This window comes from Emys orbicularis, chromosome 20 (genome assembly GCF_028017835.1).
Source record: "Emys orbicularis isolate rEmyOrb1 chromosome 20, rEmyOrb1.hap1, whole genome shotgun sequence".
In the NCBI taxonomy this organism is placed as follows: domain Eukaryota; kingdom Metazoa; phylum Chordata; order Testudines; family Emydidae; genus Emys; species Emys orbicularis.
The window spans coordinates 9,945,646-9,957,780 of NC_088702.1; the positions used below are offsets into that span (position 1 = coordinate 9,945,646).

General features: G+C 57.8%; 1 protein-coding gene across 1 annotated transcript in view; it reads left to right on the forward strand.

Annotated features, from left to right (window-relative positions):
- CASQ1 (calsequestrin 1) overlaps positions 1 to 2,382 on the forward strand; it is a 31,130-nt gene extending 28,748 nt beyond the window's left edge. Inside the window, exons 10-11 of the mRNA XM_065420191.1 lie at positions 1,469 to 1,543; positions 2,227 to 2,382. Coding sequence (XP_065276263.1) covers positions 1,469 to 1,543; positions 2,227 to 2,382 — 231 coding nt within the window. The remainder of the gene's footprint in view (positions 1 to 1,468; positions 1,544 to 2,226) is intronic.
- Positions 2,383 to 12,135: the final 9,753 nt, after the last annotated feature.

The following is a 12,135-nucleotide window of genomic DNA, read 5'->3' on the forward strand; positions in this document are numbered from 1 at the left end:
GTATGTTCAGCCATTCCAGCCACCCCTAACACAGAGAGGGTCAGTTGTGGTGCACACAGGGCCGGCTCCAGGGTTTTGGCCGCCCCAAGCAGCCAAACAAACAAACAAAAAAGCTGCGATCGCGATCTGCGGTGGCAATTCAGCGGAAGGTCCTTCGCTCCGAGCAGGAGTGAGGGACAGTCCGCCGAATTGCCGCCGAACAGCTGGACGTGCCGCCCCTCTCGGAAGTGGCCGCACCAAGCACCTGCTTGGTAAGCTGGTGCCTGGAGCCGGCCCTGGGTGCACACAGACCAATGAGAGAGTCCAGGGCTGTGGGATTCGCCGGCCACATAAAAATAGCACATGTACTTAGTCATTCCTCCCATCTGCGTGTCACAGGGCAGCCCTGTCTGAGACACGCTGACAGGGCATCCCAGGGGCTCTTGCCCGGTCCAGGAGGCACAGTTAAGGTTGTGGGGCAGGGCTGGTGTTAACTCTGTGTTTCCTGGTTTTTCGGTGGATTAAATGGAGCAGAACTTGATGTTTTGAAAGGGCAAAAAGCAGCAATGGGAAACCTTAACTCTGGATTAACAACGTTTTGGGCAGTGGATGGATAGATGGAGAGTGACAGAGAGATGGGTGTGTCTGGGGATAGATAGATAGATAGATCGAGGGGGTGTATAGAGATAGATAGATAGATAGATAGATAGATAGATAGATAGATAGATAGATAGATAGATAGATAGATAGATGATGGGGTGTATGGGGATAGATAGATAGATAGATAGATAGATAGATAGATAGATAGATAGTGGGGGTATATGGGAATAGATAGATAGATAGATAGATAGATAGATAGATAGATAGATAGATAGATAGATAGATAGATAGATAGATAGATAGATCCTATTTCACAGGTGATAGTGGACTGTGTTATGCTCCACAGAGCTGTTCTTTGCCAGCAGACCCTCCCGAGAGAGCCGCTGTTCCCAAGTCCACCTCCTGCCCTTCGGGGTGGCTCTGCCTTGGGGGCGGGAAGGCTAGCTGGGGGGCAGTCCAGTGTGCTCAGCCCACTCTGGGCAGCACAGGCTGGGAGCTGGAGCCGCAGGGAACCACAGGGTCTGTCTGTGCCTGGCAGCCTCCATAACAAATCCCCTTTCTTATTTCATCTACTTGCCTTTGCCGGTCCCAAGGGAGGCTCCGTCCTGGGGCCCAACGTTCTCACATTAGGCCTTGAGGCCATGCCAAGCCGGTCAGTGTCTGGGTGCAGATGGTGCTTTTAGAATGTGGAATAAAATGAATAGGGGTGTGTGTCACCGCTGCCCTCTGCTGGATGAAACCTGAACAGTTTGATGGTGCATCATAAGCCCTATTGTGCTAACAACTAATGGGGAGTCTCCGTTAGCTCAGGTGGTGGGTGCCATGGTGCAGAGCAGGCATGGCTTTGTTGCAGCGCTCATGCACCTTTGCTCTTCTTCTCCCGCTCCAGCTGATCCCATACTGGGAGAAGACGTTCGATATCGACCTGTCCCAGCCCCAGATTGGTGTGGTCAACGTCACAGATGTGAGTATACAGACACGCAGGGGCCGCCCGTGTGTCGGGGCCAGTCTGGCTGGGAGTCAGTCTCTCTGCAGTCCCTGGGGATGTGACCCCTGCTGGGTCGAGGGAGCCCAGTGCCCCGCCTCCCCGCAGCCTGTGTTTCAAACGTGTGCCGGAGCCATGGGGAAATCAGCACGGCTGTAGCCCAGCTCGGGGACACGCTTCCAACATGCTTTGGTCCTGTGTGTTCTGCACGGATTGGTCTGTGTCAGAAATGCCCCAACACTGGCTCCACAGACTTAGCATCCTGGCCTCCTCTGTGCAGCTGCTGATCTCTGTGCCCTGCGGAGTGCACTGGGCCACAGAGATCCAGCCTGGAGCCTGAATGAATTATGGGCCAGGTCTGGAGGCCCTGGTTTATGCCCAGAGCTGCCCCAGGCCAGCTTCCCCTGGCGCCCGGTCAGCTTGCTCCAGCCTTGAGGCTCACAGGGACCAGGATCGCTCAGGCCAGGGCCTGATCCTTGGTAGCAATGGGGGTGGGGCAGCTGTACAGTACGAACACTGGGATCCGAGACCTGCGCCGCTCGTCACACAGAGAGCCTGGCCACGCTGGATCCAGCACCGGGGGTGACCCTGTCTCTGGCCTCCTGCCCTCCCACCCACTCCTTCCCTCCCCCGCAACTCACCGCTCCCCCCTTCCCCCTCAGGCTGACAGCATCTGGATGCAGATGGACAACGAGGAGGACCTGCCATCCACGGAGGAGCTGGAGGACTGGCTCGAGGACGTGCTGGAGGGGGAGATCAACACGGAGGATGATGACGACGACGACGACGACGATGACGATGACGATGATGACGATTAGCTGCCTCTCTGTGGGCGTCCCCAGCCTGCCTGACACACAAGGCCAGGCCCCGCCCGGGTCGCACCCGTGCCACCCCACTGGGGGCTCAGGGGTGGGAGTGACGGGCCCGCGGCCGCGCCGGAGTGAAGAACGCCACCAGACTCTAACGATAACGCCTTTTTACATGGATCTGACCGCAGCCAACGTCCCCCAGCCCCACACTACCCCCTGCAGGACACTGACTCCAGGGGGGAGACTGGGCCCCCTGGGGACGAATCCCCCCCAATAGAGTCCGTCTGCCCCCTCCCCCTCCATCTCTGTCTGCAGCGGCCCATCTGGATTTTGATCTCAGCACGTGTGAGTCGGGAGCTGCCAGGTCCCCTGCCCTGAGCGTCCCACTCTGCCCTTGCATGTCACGAGCGCCTCCTGGCCACTCCCTTCCCCGCGGTAGAGCTGAGAGAGTTTGCCCTTTCCCTGCCGAGGGGCAGGTGTTCACCCAGCCTGAGCCAAACATCGAAGGGGGAGAGTTTCAAAAGCACCGGAAGAGCCCAAGTCTCATCGGCTTTCATTATGCTCTTAAATCCCTCCCCTGAATTTGTGGAGGGGAAGTTACAGCCCAGCTGGAACGTCGCGGGTAATAACTGAGTCTCTCCCCTCATAAAAGCCAAATGCCTGGAGCTAGAGGAGAATCCCCATTCTCTCTCGGCATTATAGGGCCCATGACACACAGTAGAGCAGCTCCCGTCCCAACCACTAGAGGGCAACTGTGTCCTGTAGAGACATAGTCAGTCCATTACAAAGCATAAATAAGCCTGCAGGCAAACTGAAGGCCAAATCAGAGGAAATCTGTCCCTTAAAATTGCTGTTTGCCAACCTGAGATAAAAATCCATTCTGCATGTTTCCCTTCCTCCACCGGCAGCTCGTCCCTTTCCCAGTGTCCCTGTGTGGACTTTTAATCAGCGATCTCCGCTGGTTTCGTCGCAGCACAACGCACCCTTACCTCCTCCCACGGAACAACACGGCGCCACCCCACACACACGCACACACGCCCTCCCTCGCAGGGGGCAGCCAATGTACAATTTGTATATTTTTAAACAACTTTGTACAGATCAATATTGTAACAACCAACGTGATTAAAAATGAACAGTGAGAACCACAAGGGGCTTCTGGATTGTTTTGTTTATTTGGTTCAAACAATGAGGTGGGTTTTTCCGGGATCTGGCTGAAAATGTCAGGACGGGACTCTCACGCCACGAGAGACTAGTCCATCGGGGTCTGGATGGGAAGAAAGCACTGAGCCCACGTCTGGAGGACGTAGGACCCAGCTGCTTCCGAGAAGGACTGAACTGGGATCTGTACTAAGACTGTCCTGTGCATGAGACGGTGGAGGGCTCCCCTCCAGATAATCAGTACTTGAGCTCATCAGTGGGTTCATTTGTCATCATCAGGAGTTCGTTTAACCAAGTCGGGAGCAGAGCTGTGGTGACTGGGTTTTCCTGCGGTGGGCTTTGAAAAGCACCACACCCTGTATCAGCCAGCTCCCTGCTCCAGGGGCCAGGGTCCTTGGAGCCAAACGAGGGGGTGAAGTGGTATAAAAAAGTCCAAGTGCAAAACATGGTGGTGGCAGGAGCTACCCAAGCCCAGGGCATAGGAAACCCAGGGGCGCGACCATTTGAATTTGGCAATTAAGAACGTGCTGGGAAAAATTTCGAACGGCATTCACCAGTTTCCTGGGGTTACAGATATTTTTTTCGTGGAAACGTTTGGGTTATTTTGAGAGTCAAAATGGAAAAATTTCAGTTTCCCGTTTCCCTCCCTCCCTCCCCCCTTTGCACACCTGGGGAAACAAGGAGGAAAAACAAAAAAACCAAAAAACCGAATGGATTTTTTGTTTGGAATCTAAATGATACAATTTTTCATTTTGCTTCGTTTCAGCACCAAAATGTCGCATCCGAGCAGGTTGCGCTTCAGATTTTCACGTGATTCAAAAAGTCGTTTTCCCACCCAAACAACTGGTCAATGAAAGAATTTTGACCGGCTCTAACCCACCGCTGAACGTTCCACTCGATTTTGGGTGTGGAATAAAACGCAGGAATTGTGCCGGCAGCACCCATTGGTGCTGGCACGTTGCATTTCTGAGCCAGCTGGACCTAGGATCCAGCCCTTGTCCTGCTCGGCGCTGACACCTCCCAGTCCCCTGTGTTTGGGCCTGGAGCCTTCGGCCTCGTTGGGCCCCCTGGCAGCCCCTGCATCGAGGATGAGGAGGAGCACGCTGCACCCTGCCGCCCGTGCCAAGCCTCCAGCTAAGTGGCGGGTGGGAGAACCTGAGCCGGAACGACTCCGCGCTGTTCCCATGCGGCTGCCGTTGCCAAGGATACCAGGTCTACGCTACATTAACTGCAGGCTGCAAGCGATGGCCCAGCTGGGGAGTGCAGACAGACCAGCATGATGGGCCTGAGAAGCGCGCGGGGGTGGGGGGGGCGGGGGAATGGAGGTTGTCTGCGTCAGGGGTGGGTTGCACATATGCATCCATGCATGTACTTGTACAGGTGTGTGTGTGTGCATGGGTATTTGTGTGCACCTGGATGGGGCCATGGGGACAAGAGGGGCAAGTGAAGAGGACTCGTAGGAGCCTTGAATACCTGAATCCAGGTCCTACCTGTATCCTCAGCTCAAAGGTCGCCTGGATTGGCAGCCTCAGCCCCTCTCCTTAAAGGGGATCCAGATCCCCTTGTCCCGCGCGGGCTTAGTGTCTGTGCGCTGCCGCTCGCTTCCGGGTGGAATCAGGACGACTCCAGTGGGCGCCCTGGTCCCTGCGCTGGGCACCACAATTCTCCTGTAGCGCACGGGACCTTTTCGAGCACGAGGATCCGGGTTCTATCTTCGTGCCGCTGCCATGAAGCTCTGAACAGCTTCTCATCTTCTCCTGGGGGCGATTCAAGGATACGGCTGGGGAGTTTGGTACCGGAGAGCCCCAGCCGTGCCCCCTGCCCACAGCGTCTCACCTCTAGACCGAGGGCTGCAGGCTGGGCTGTGCCCATGATGCCCCTCCCGCTGGCAAACCTTGTGTGCCCCCTGGTCGCAGGGCGATGGCTCTCTCGCCAGCCCAGCATTGGCTTCACCTTGGGCTGGGGCGACGGAGGGTTTCGTTGTCCCGTCTTGTGGGTCAAGGTGACCTGCATTACTGCTAACCGCGAGCTGGGCCCACCCTTCATGTACTTAACGTCGCCAGAAGCCACAGCAAGGCTGGTGCACAACAAATGGCAGCATCTGTCCCTGGGTGACTCCTCCCTCCCCTGCATCCATGAGCAGGAGGCCCAGGGCAGTCAGTGCCAGAGATGCACTGGGGAGGGGCTAGCACCAACGGGGTCAGGAGGGGATTTCCCCCACGGGCAGGTCCTCCCACCGCCCCAGGGACTCCTCTGGCCACTGTCAGACACAGAACACCTGGTCTGAGTCTGAGTCTATCTTAGGCCTAGTCAATGTCACCTGCCGCGCCTAGTCAGGTTCACCTTCCACTGCTCATGCTCCAGCCCAAAGCGCTCGCTGAGGTCGGCTTCCCAGCACCAAGGCAGGGTTACATTTGAATAAATAAATACATACAGAAAAAACCTCCAGTATAGAAAAGGATTTTAAAATTAAAAATTCATGAACCCATCTCTGCTGTATTAACGTCAGGCTCTGTAAAGCCTTTTAGGTGTTGAGCCAGTTGGTTACAGCAGGGGACTGGCAGACGACATTTGTGGGTTGGGGCAGGGGCGGGGCCAGGGGTGCTGGGGTAGAAGAGGGGAAGTTGGCGCCTATACACGGTATTCCAGGTGAGATCTCACCAGCGCCTTGTATAATGGTACTAACACTTCCCTGTCTCTACTGGAAATACCTCGCCTGCTCACATTAGCCTTTTTCACATTGGCGGCTCAAAGTCATCCTGTGATCAAGCAATACACCCAGGTACTTCTCCTCCTCTGCTGTACCCCACAGATACGTCCCCAGCTTATAGCAAAAATTCTTGTTGTTAGTCCCTAAATGCCAGGGCTGCCCGGGGAGGGGGCAAGTGGGGCAATTTGCCCCAGGACTCAGGCCCTGCAGGGGCCCCCACGAGACTATAGTATTCTATAGTATTGCAATTTTTTTTTATGGAAGGGGCCCCCGAAATTGCTTTGTCCCAGGCCCCCTGAATCCTCTGGGCGGCCCTGCTAAATGCATAACCTCGCACTTGGTATTATTAAATTTCATCCCATTTCTATTACTCCAGTTTTCAAGGTCACCCTCCAGATCTTCTTGTATGCTCATAGAATCACAGGACTGGAAGGGACCTCGAGAGGTCATCTAGTCCAGTCCCCCACACTCATGGCAGGACTAAGCATTATCTAGACCATTATCTACATATTATCTAGTATTACCCATCCCTGACAGATGTTTGTCGAACCTGCTCTTAAAAATCCCCTGTGACAGAGAGTCCACAACCTCCCTAGGCAATTTATTCCAGTGCTTAACCACCCTGAGAGTGAGGAAGTTTTTCCTAATGTCCAACTTAAACTGCCCTTGCTGCAATTTAAGCCCATTGCTTCTTGTCCTAGCTTCAGAGGTTAAGAAAAACAATTTTTCTCCCTCCTCCTTGTAACAACCTTTTATGTACTTGAAAACTGTTATCATGTCCCCTCTCGGTCTTCTCTTCTCCAGACTAACGATGTTCCGGTCCTCCTCTGTAGTGGCAATACTGCCCAACTTTGTGTTATCTGCAAACTTTATTAGCACACTCCCACTTATTGTGCCCAGGTCATGAATGAAAATGTTAAATGGGATTGGCCCCAAGAGGGGAGGGGAGTCGTGTCCATAGGTTGGAATGGGAGGGGAGTGGGAGTCAGGACGCCTGGGTTTTACTGAAGCCTGAGGCCAAACTCCGAGGATCAGGCCCAGTTGGTATAGAATTGGGACCAAGGGGAGCACAACTGGGCCAAACAGGAAACATGGGGCTCAACACCTGGATGGGGCGGGGGGGGGGAGGGGGTCTTTAGAAAACTCCTATTGGCCACATTTGCTACAGGTTCCCCTCCCTCTCCCCTGTTTGCTGCCCCCTGGTGGCTGCTGTGCTAATTCACCCGGAGAACCCCACAGCCTGGCTGATATGCAATAGTGACGCTTCCTTCCTAGCGTCTCCTGCCGCTGATCCCCAGCCCCTGGCAGCTGTCTCAGTCTCCCCCTTGGAGTCTGCGTCCACAGCTTCCACAGGCCGCTTCTTGCAAACCATTTGTCCAGGGAGCGCGGGGTAGAGAGGACAGCGTGTGCAGCAGCGGCTGGGAAATGCCCAAGATCTCGCTCTGCCCTGGGGCAGGATGTGGGCGAGGCGGATGGCAGCACACAGGAATGACTGATCTCGTGATCCTCCAGCAGTCACAACGGTGGAAAGCGGGTGACACTAACATTCACTTGGAAGGAAAGATCTTAATGAAGCGGCATGTGAAATTTTGGTGCCATCAGATCCAAAACCTGGGCTCAGGGTTGGAGTTGAGATGGCAGAGCTGTGTATGAGGGGGGAGCTCAAAGCTGGGCTAGAAGGGGCTTGCAGGTCGGGATTGAGGGGCATCGGCAGAGCTGTGGGGGGGGACGACCCAGGGCTGGGATAGTAGGGGGCTGCGGGTTTGGGACTGAGGAGCATCAGCAGAGCTGTTGGGGGGGGGACCCAAGGCCGGGGTAGCAGGGGGCTGCGGGTTGGTATTGAGGGGCATCGGCAGAGCTGTGGGGGGGACCCAGGGCTGGGCTAGCAGGGGGCTGCGGGTCGGGACTGAGGGGCATTGGTAGAGCTGTGGCAAGGTGCTGCCCTGCAGTCCCTGGGGCGCGTAGGCGGTTGAGTTTCCATCACTGCATTGCTGTTTAACCCAGCATGGCCGCGTCTGGCTGGAGCACTCGCTGTCAGAGGCATTTCCTGCAACACCACAGGTCCATTCACACACACACTGAGCATGGAGATGGCTCCCAGGAGACACGCCAGCCCCATTGTTTTCCTTCCCCTGCACATGGGACCAGCGAATTCTCCGCAGGGGATCACGATCCCGCCGGGGCTCTCACCAGCCAGCAGGGCCTGCGCCTGGCAGGTGAGCTCAGCTGAGCCTGCAGCCAGACACCGCCTGCTCTCCAGGCAGCAGCATCGTCAGGTACGGGGGCAGAGGCCCACCTGAGTCAGTCCCGTGGCGCCAGGCAGGCAAAAGGGCATCCAGGCTCCCACGAACCTACAGGGAGACACAGCTGCAGGCCCTAGCCACGGGGAGCCCTGAGCTTGGAGAGATGAAGCTGGGAAAACCCCGTAGCTAGTGGTGAGGGGAGTGAGAGGAGAGAGTGGGCGGCAGCCAGCGCACAGGGACTGTGCCCCCCACATGGACCATCAGAACCGCACCCTGATCTGCTCCCAGGCTTTGCCCAGCCTCATCCGTGGCTCTGAAGGACTGAGATCCAGGGTCCAGACACCCAGAGGCAGGATTTCTGTGCTGCCCTGGGAGGGGCAATGCATGAGGAGAGGGGCCTCCAGGACGAGGCAAAGGGATCATGCCGTATGGCTGTAGCAGGTGCTCTGGCCTGGCTTAGCTTCCACCAGCCCCCAGCACCGTGGGGCCAGGCTGGCCTGGAAGGGATCTGAGAGTCCCTCAATCCAGCCGGTAGCGAGGCTGCTTCTCTCCGATCCCCTATTCAGGGACCCTCCCACAGAGAGATGGGCTGATCTCTGACCTTTCCCAGGTGGGAGCAACTTCCTGAGGGATCCCCCGACCTGTGGGAGCTTTCCCTGGAGCCTGGGTATGAATGTCCTGCTCAGGCTCAGGCACAAGCCATTGGAGCTGGCTGCAGGAATCCCGGGGGGCAGGGTTCCCGGCCTGGTTTATATAGGCCAGACTAGATAAGACCGGTCCTTAATGTCCATGTCTCTGTGACGGGGGAGTGCCAGCCAGACGGCCCAGGCGAAGGGCCTTTCCCAGGGCTGTGGGACAACAGGCCTGATGAGGCCTGAGTTGAAGGGGCCAGGCCAGGAGGACAGTGGGGGGAGATAGAGGGAGAGAGGCTGGGCGTGACAGGGAAGCGGGGTTCAGGCAGGTACGAGGGCCCGTGGGGCCGCTCACAGCCCCGTGCCCATTCCCAACACAATGCCCCTCCTGTGGTGCCAGCCCAGCGCGCGGCAGCGTGGCATCTCGCCCCTGCCCAGGAGACACCGCGGTGGCAGCTTGGGGGCCTGAGAACAGCCACAGAGACAAGGGGGACTGAGGGGTTTGGGTCCTTCGAGCTGCCGGGAGGGAGGCCAAGGAGAAATCCCGCTCCCAGGAGCTGGCACATGGCATCTGGCGCTGGCAGGAAATTTCTAACCTGGGGGACAGATGCGTTTCCAAGGGGGGTGCTGTGCTGCAGGGACCAGAGCAGGGGGCTCATAGGAGATTCGCTCCTTCAGTGAGTGCTGATCCCAATGCCCCAGTGCGACACTAGGGGGCGCTGTGCTGCAGGGCATGGGGAAGGGGGCTCAATAGGGGGCGCGCTCCCCTGAGTCAGTGCTGACCCCACAGTGGTGCTGGACCTGCTGTCTGCTGGGTCAGACGCATAACTCCATGATCCTGCCTTCCCACCTTCATTTTCACAAGCACTGAGGTTTTAGGCTGCACCCCAGCCAGGGCCACTGGGTAATTACATTCTGCCAGAGTAAATTCACTCAGACATTTACACTGGACACAAGACTCTTCTTCACTTCTTGTCCTAAACTGTTATATTGTTCTGTGCTGTTAGGCAGCTGCCATGCCCCGCCCCAGAGGTGGCTGCATATCAGTGCTGCGTGAGTGAGTCCAGTGCAGAGTTGTTGTGAGGCTGTTAAGCAGCTGCAATGCCCCGCCCCAGAGGTGGCTGCATTTTTTCAGCATTGGGAGGCAGGACCAATTTCCCCCACTTCCCAGTGAGGCTCTAGCAGTGTTTGTGAAGCTCTGTGCGGCCCTAGGCTGGAAGCAGCGTCCAGGGCCGGCTCCAGGCACCAGCCCACCAAGCGTGTGCTTGGGGCGGCGCCTGGAGGGGGGCGGCGTGGCGGGGCGCTCTGACCCGAGAGCAGGGCCGCGACTGGGCTCTCCGCCCTCCCGCCGGTGCTCTGGCCGCCGGGGAGAGCGGAGAGCCCCAGCCGGGCTCTCCGCCCTGCTCCCGGCCGCTCAGGGACTGCGGGCCCGCGGCCGGGCTCGGCGCCCTCCCGTGCCGCAATGGGGGGGGGGGGGGGCCGGCCCTGGCAGCGTCCCCAGGGCAGGGTTGGGTGATGCTGGCTGAGCAGATGGCTATAGCGGGGCAGCAGGCAATGCCAGAGGATGTCTCATTATGCTCTCATATGGAAATGCTTGGAGATTAAGCAGGGGGGTCTCAAACTTCATTGACCCCCTTCTGACAACAAAAATTACTACACGGCCCCAGGATGGGGGACAGAAGCCTGAGCGGGGGGGGAGGGGCAAAGCCAAAGCCCGAGCCCCACCGCCCTGGGTTGCGGGGGGTGCAAAGCTGAAGTCCAAGAGCTTCAGCCCCAGGCAGGGGTCCTGTAACCTGAGCCCTGCTGCCCCGGGGCTGAATCCCTCGGGCTTCGGCCCTGGGCCGCAGCAAGTCTAAGCCAGCCCTGGCGACCCCATTAAAACGGGGTCATGACCCACCTTGGGGTCGTGACCCACAGTTTGAGAACTGCCGGATTAGGGTTTTGTGCAACACCCTAATGGAATAGCTCTGAGCGCAGACGGCAGGAGGCCAGGGGCAGCAGACAACACCCAGCTGCAGGCCTGCCCGGAGCTCCCAGAGAGACCCAGCTCCCCCGGGGTGTCCACCCACGGATGACAGCCCACACAAGCACTGCCGCCCACCCTCTCCCAGGGATAGACCCCAGGGGACCCAGTTATGACACAGAGAGAGAGAGAGCACAACCCTAGATAACTACAGTACATGGTCTTCCTATTTGGGTCGAATCTTGTTAATGTACCTGGTCGAGTTTAACCCCTTGATGGCTTTGCTCCCTGCATGCGCCCCCTGGATGCATTCCTATCCCACTGCCCACAACACCCCCTGCTGGAAGAAGTTGGGACTGGAGCAGCTGGGAGCTCCCTCCACAGCCAGCTCTCCTGCCCCGCTTCCTACAGCGCTCCCTGCTGGGAGAGGCCAGGACTGGAGTAGCTGGGAGCTCCCTTCCTGGCCAGCCCTCCTGCCCTGCTCCCTGCGGTGCGCCCCCTGCTGGGAGAGGCGGGGACTGGAGCTGCTGGGAGTGCTGCATAGCGAGCACCTCCTACACCATTCCCAAGGGCGGCAGTGGCAGCCTTCCAAACAGCTGCAGCTCTGGGTTCACATCGTCTAGGAACTGCAGCTGGCAGCCACACAGGAACTGATTCTGGCCTCTCCCGGCCAGAGCAGGCAGCCGATCCCTGCGCTGCAGAGCAGAAGCAAGTGCAGCCAGGCCGCTCCCTCTCCCCTGGTGCCCCAAAACTCAGCCAGAAACCTGGGCCCCACAGTCATGCCCCTGCCAGGGGCACTGCCCAGGCCTGGGCCCAAGGGCCCCACCAGCAACCAGATGGGCAAACCCACAGGGTCTGAGCTGCTTGCTAAAATAAACCCTGATGTCATGTTTCCAGTCCCCCACCCCCCTCCTTGGGGGGGAAGCGAAAGGCCCCAGTTCCTCCTTTTGATTTCATTCTTACACTGCTCAGATTGGGATGCGGTTTGTTGGCCCCTCCCGTGGGGCGGCGTGGCGGGGGAGGAGGGCTGTCCCTGTGGGGAACACAGGAGTGGCT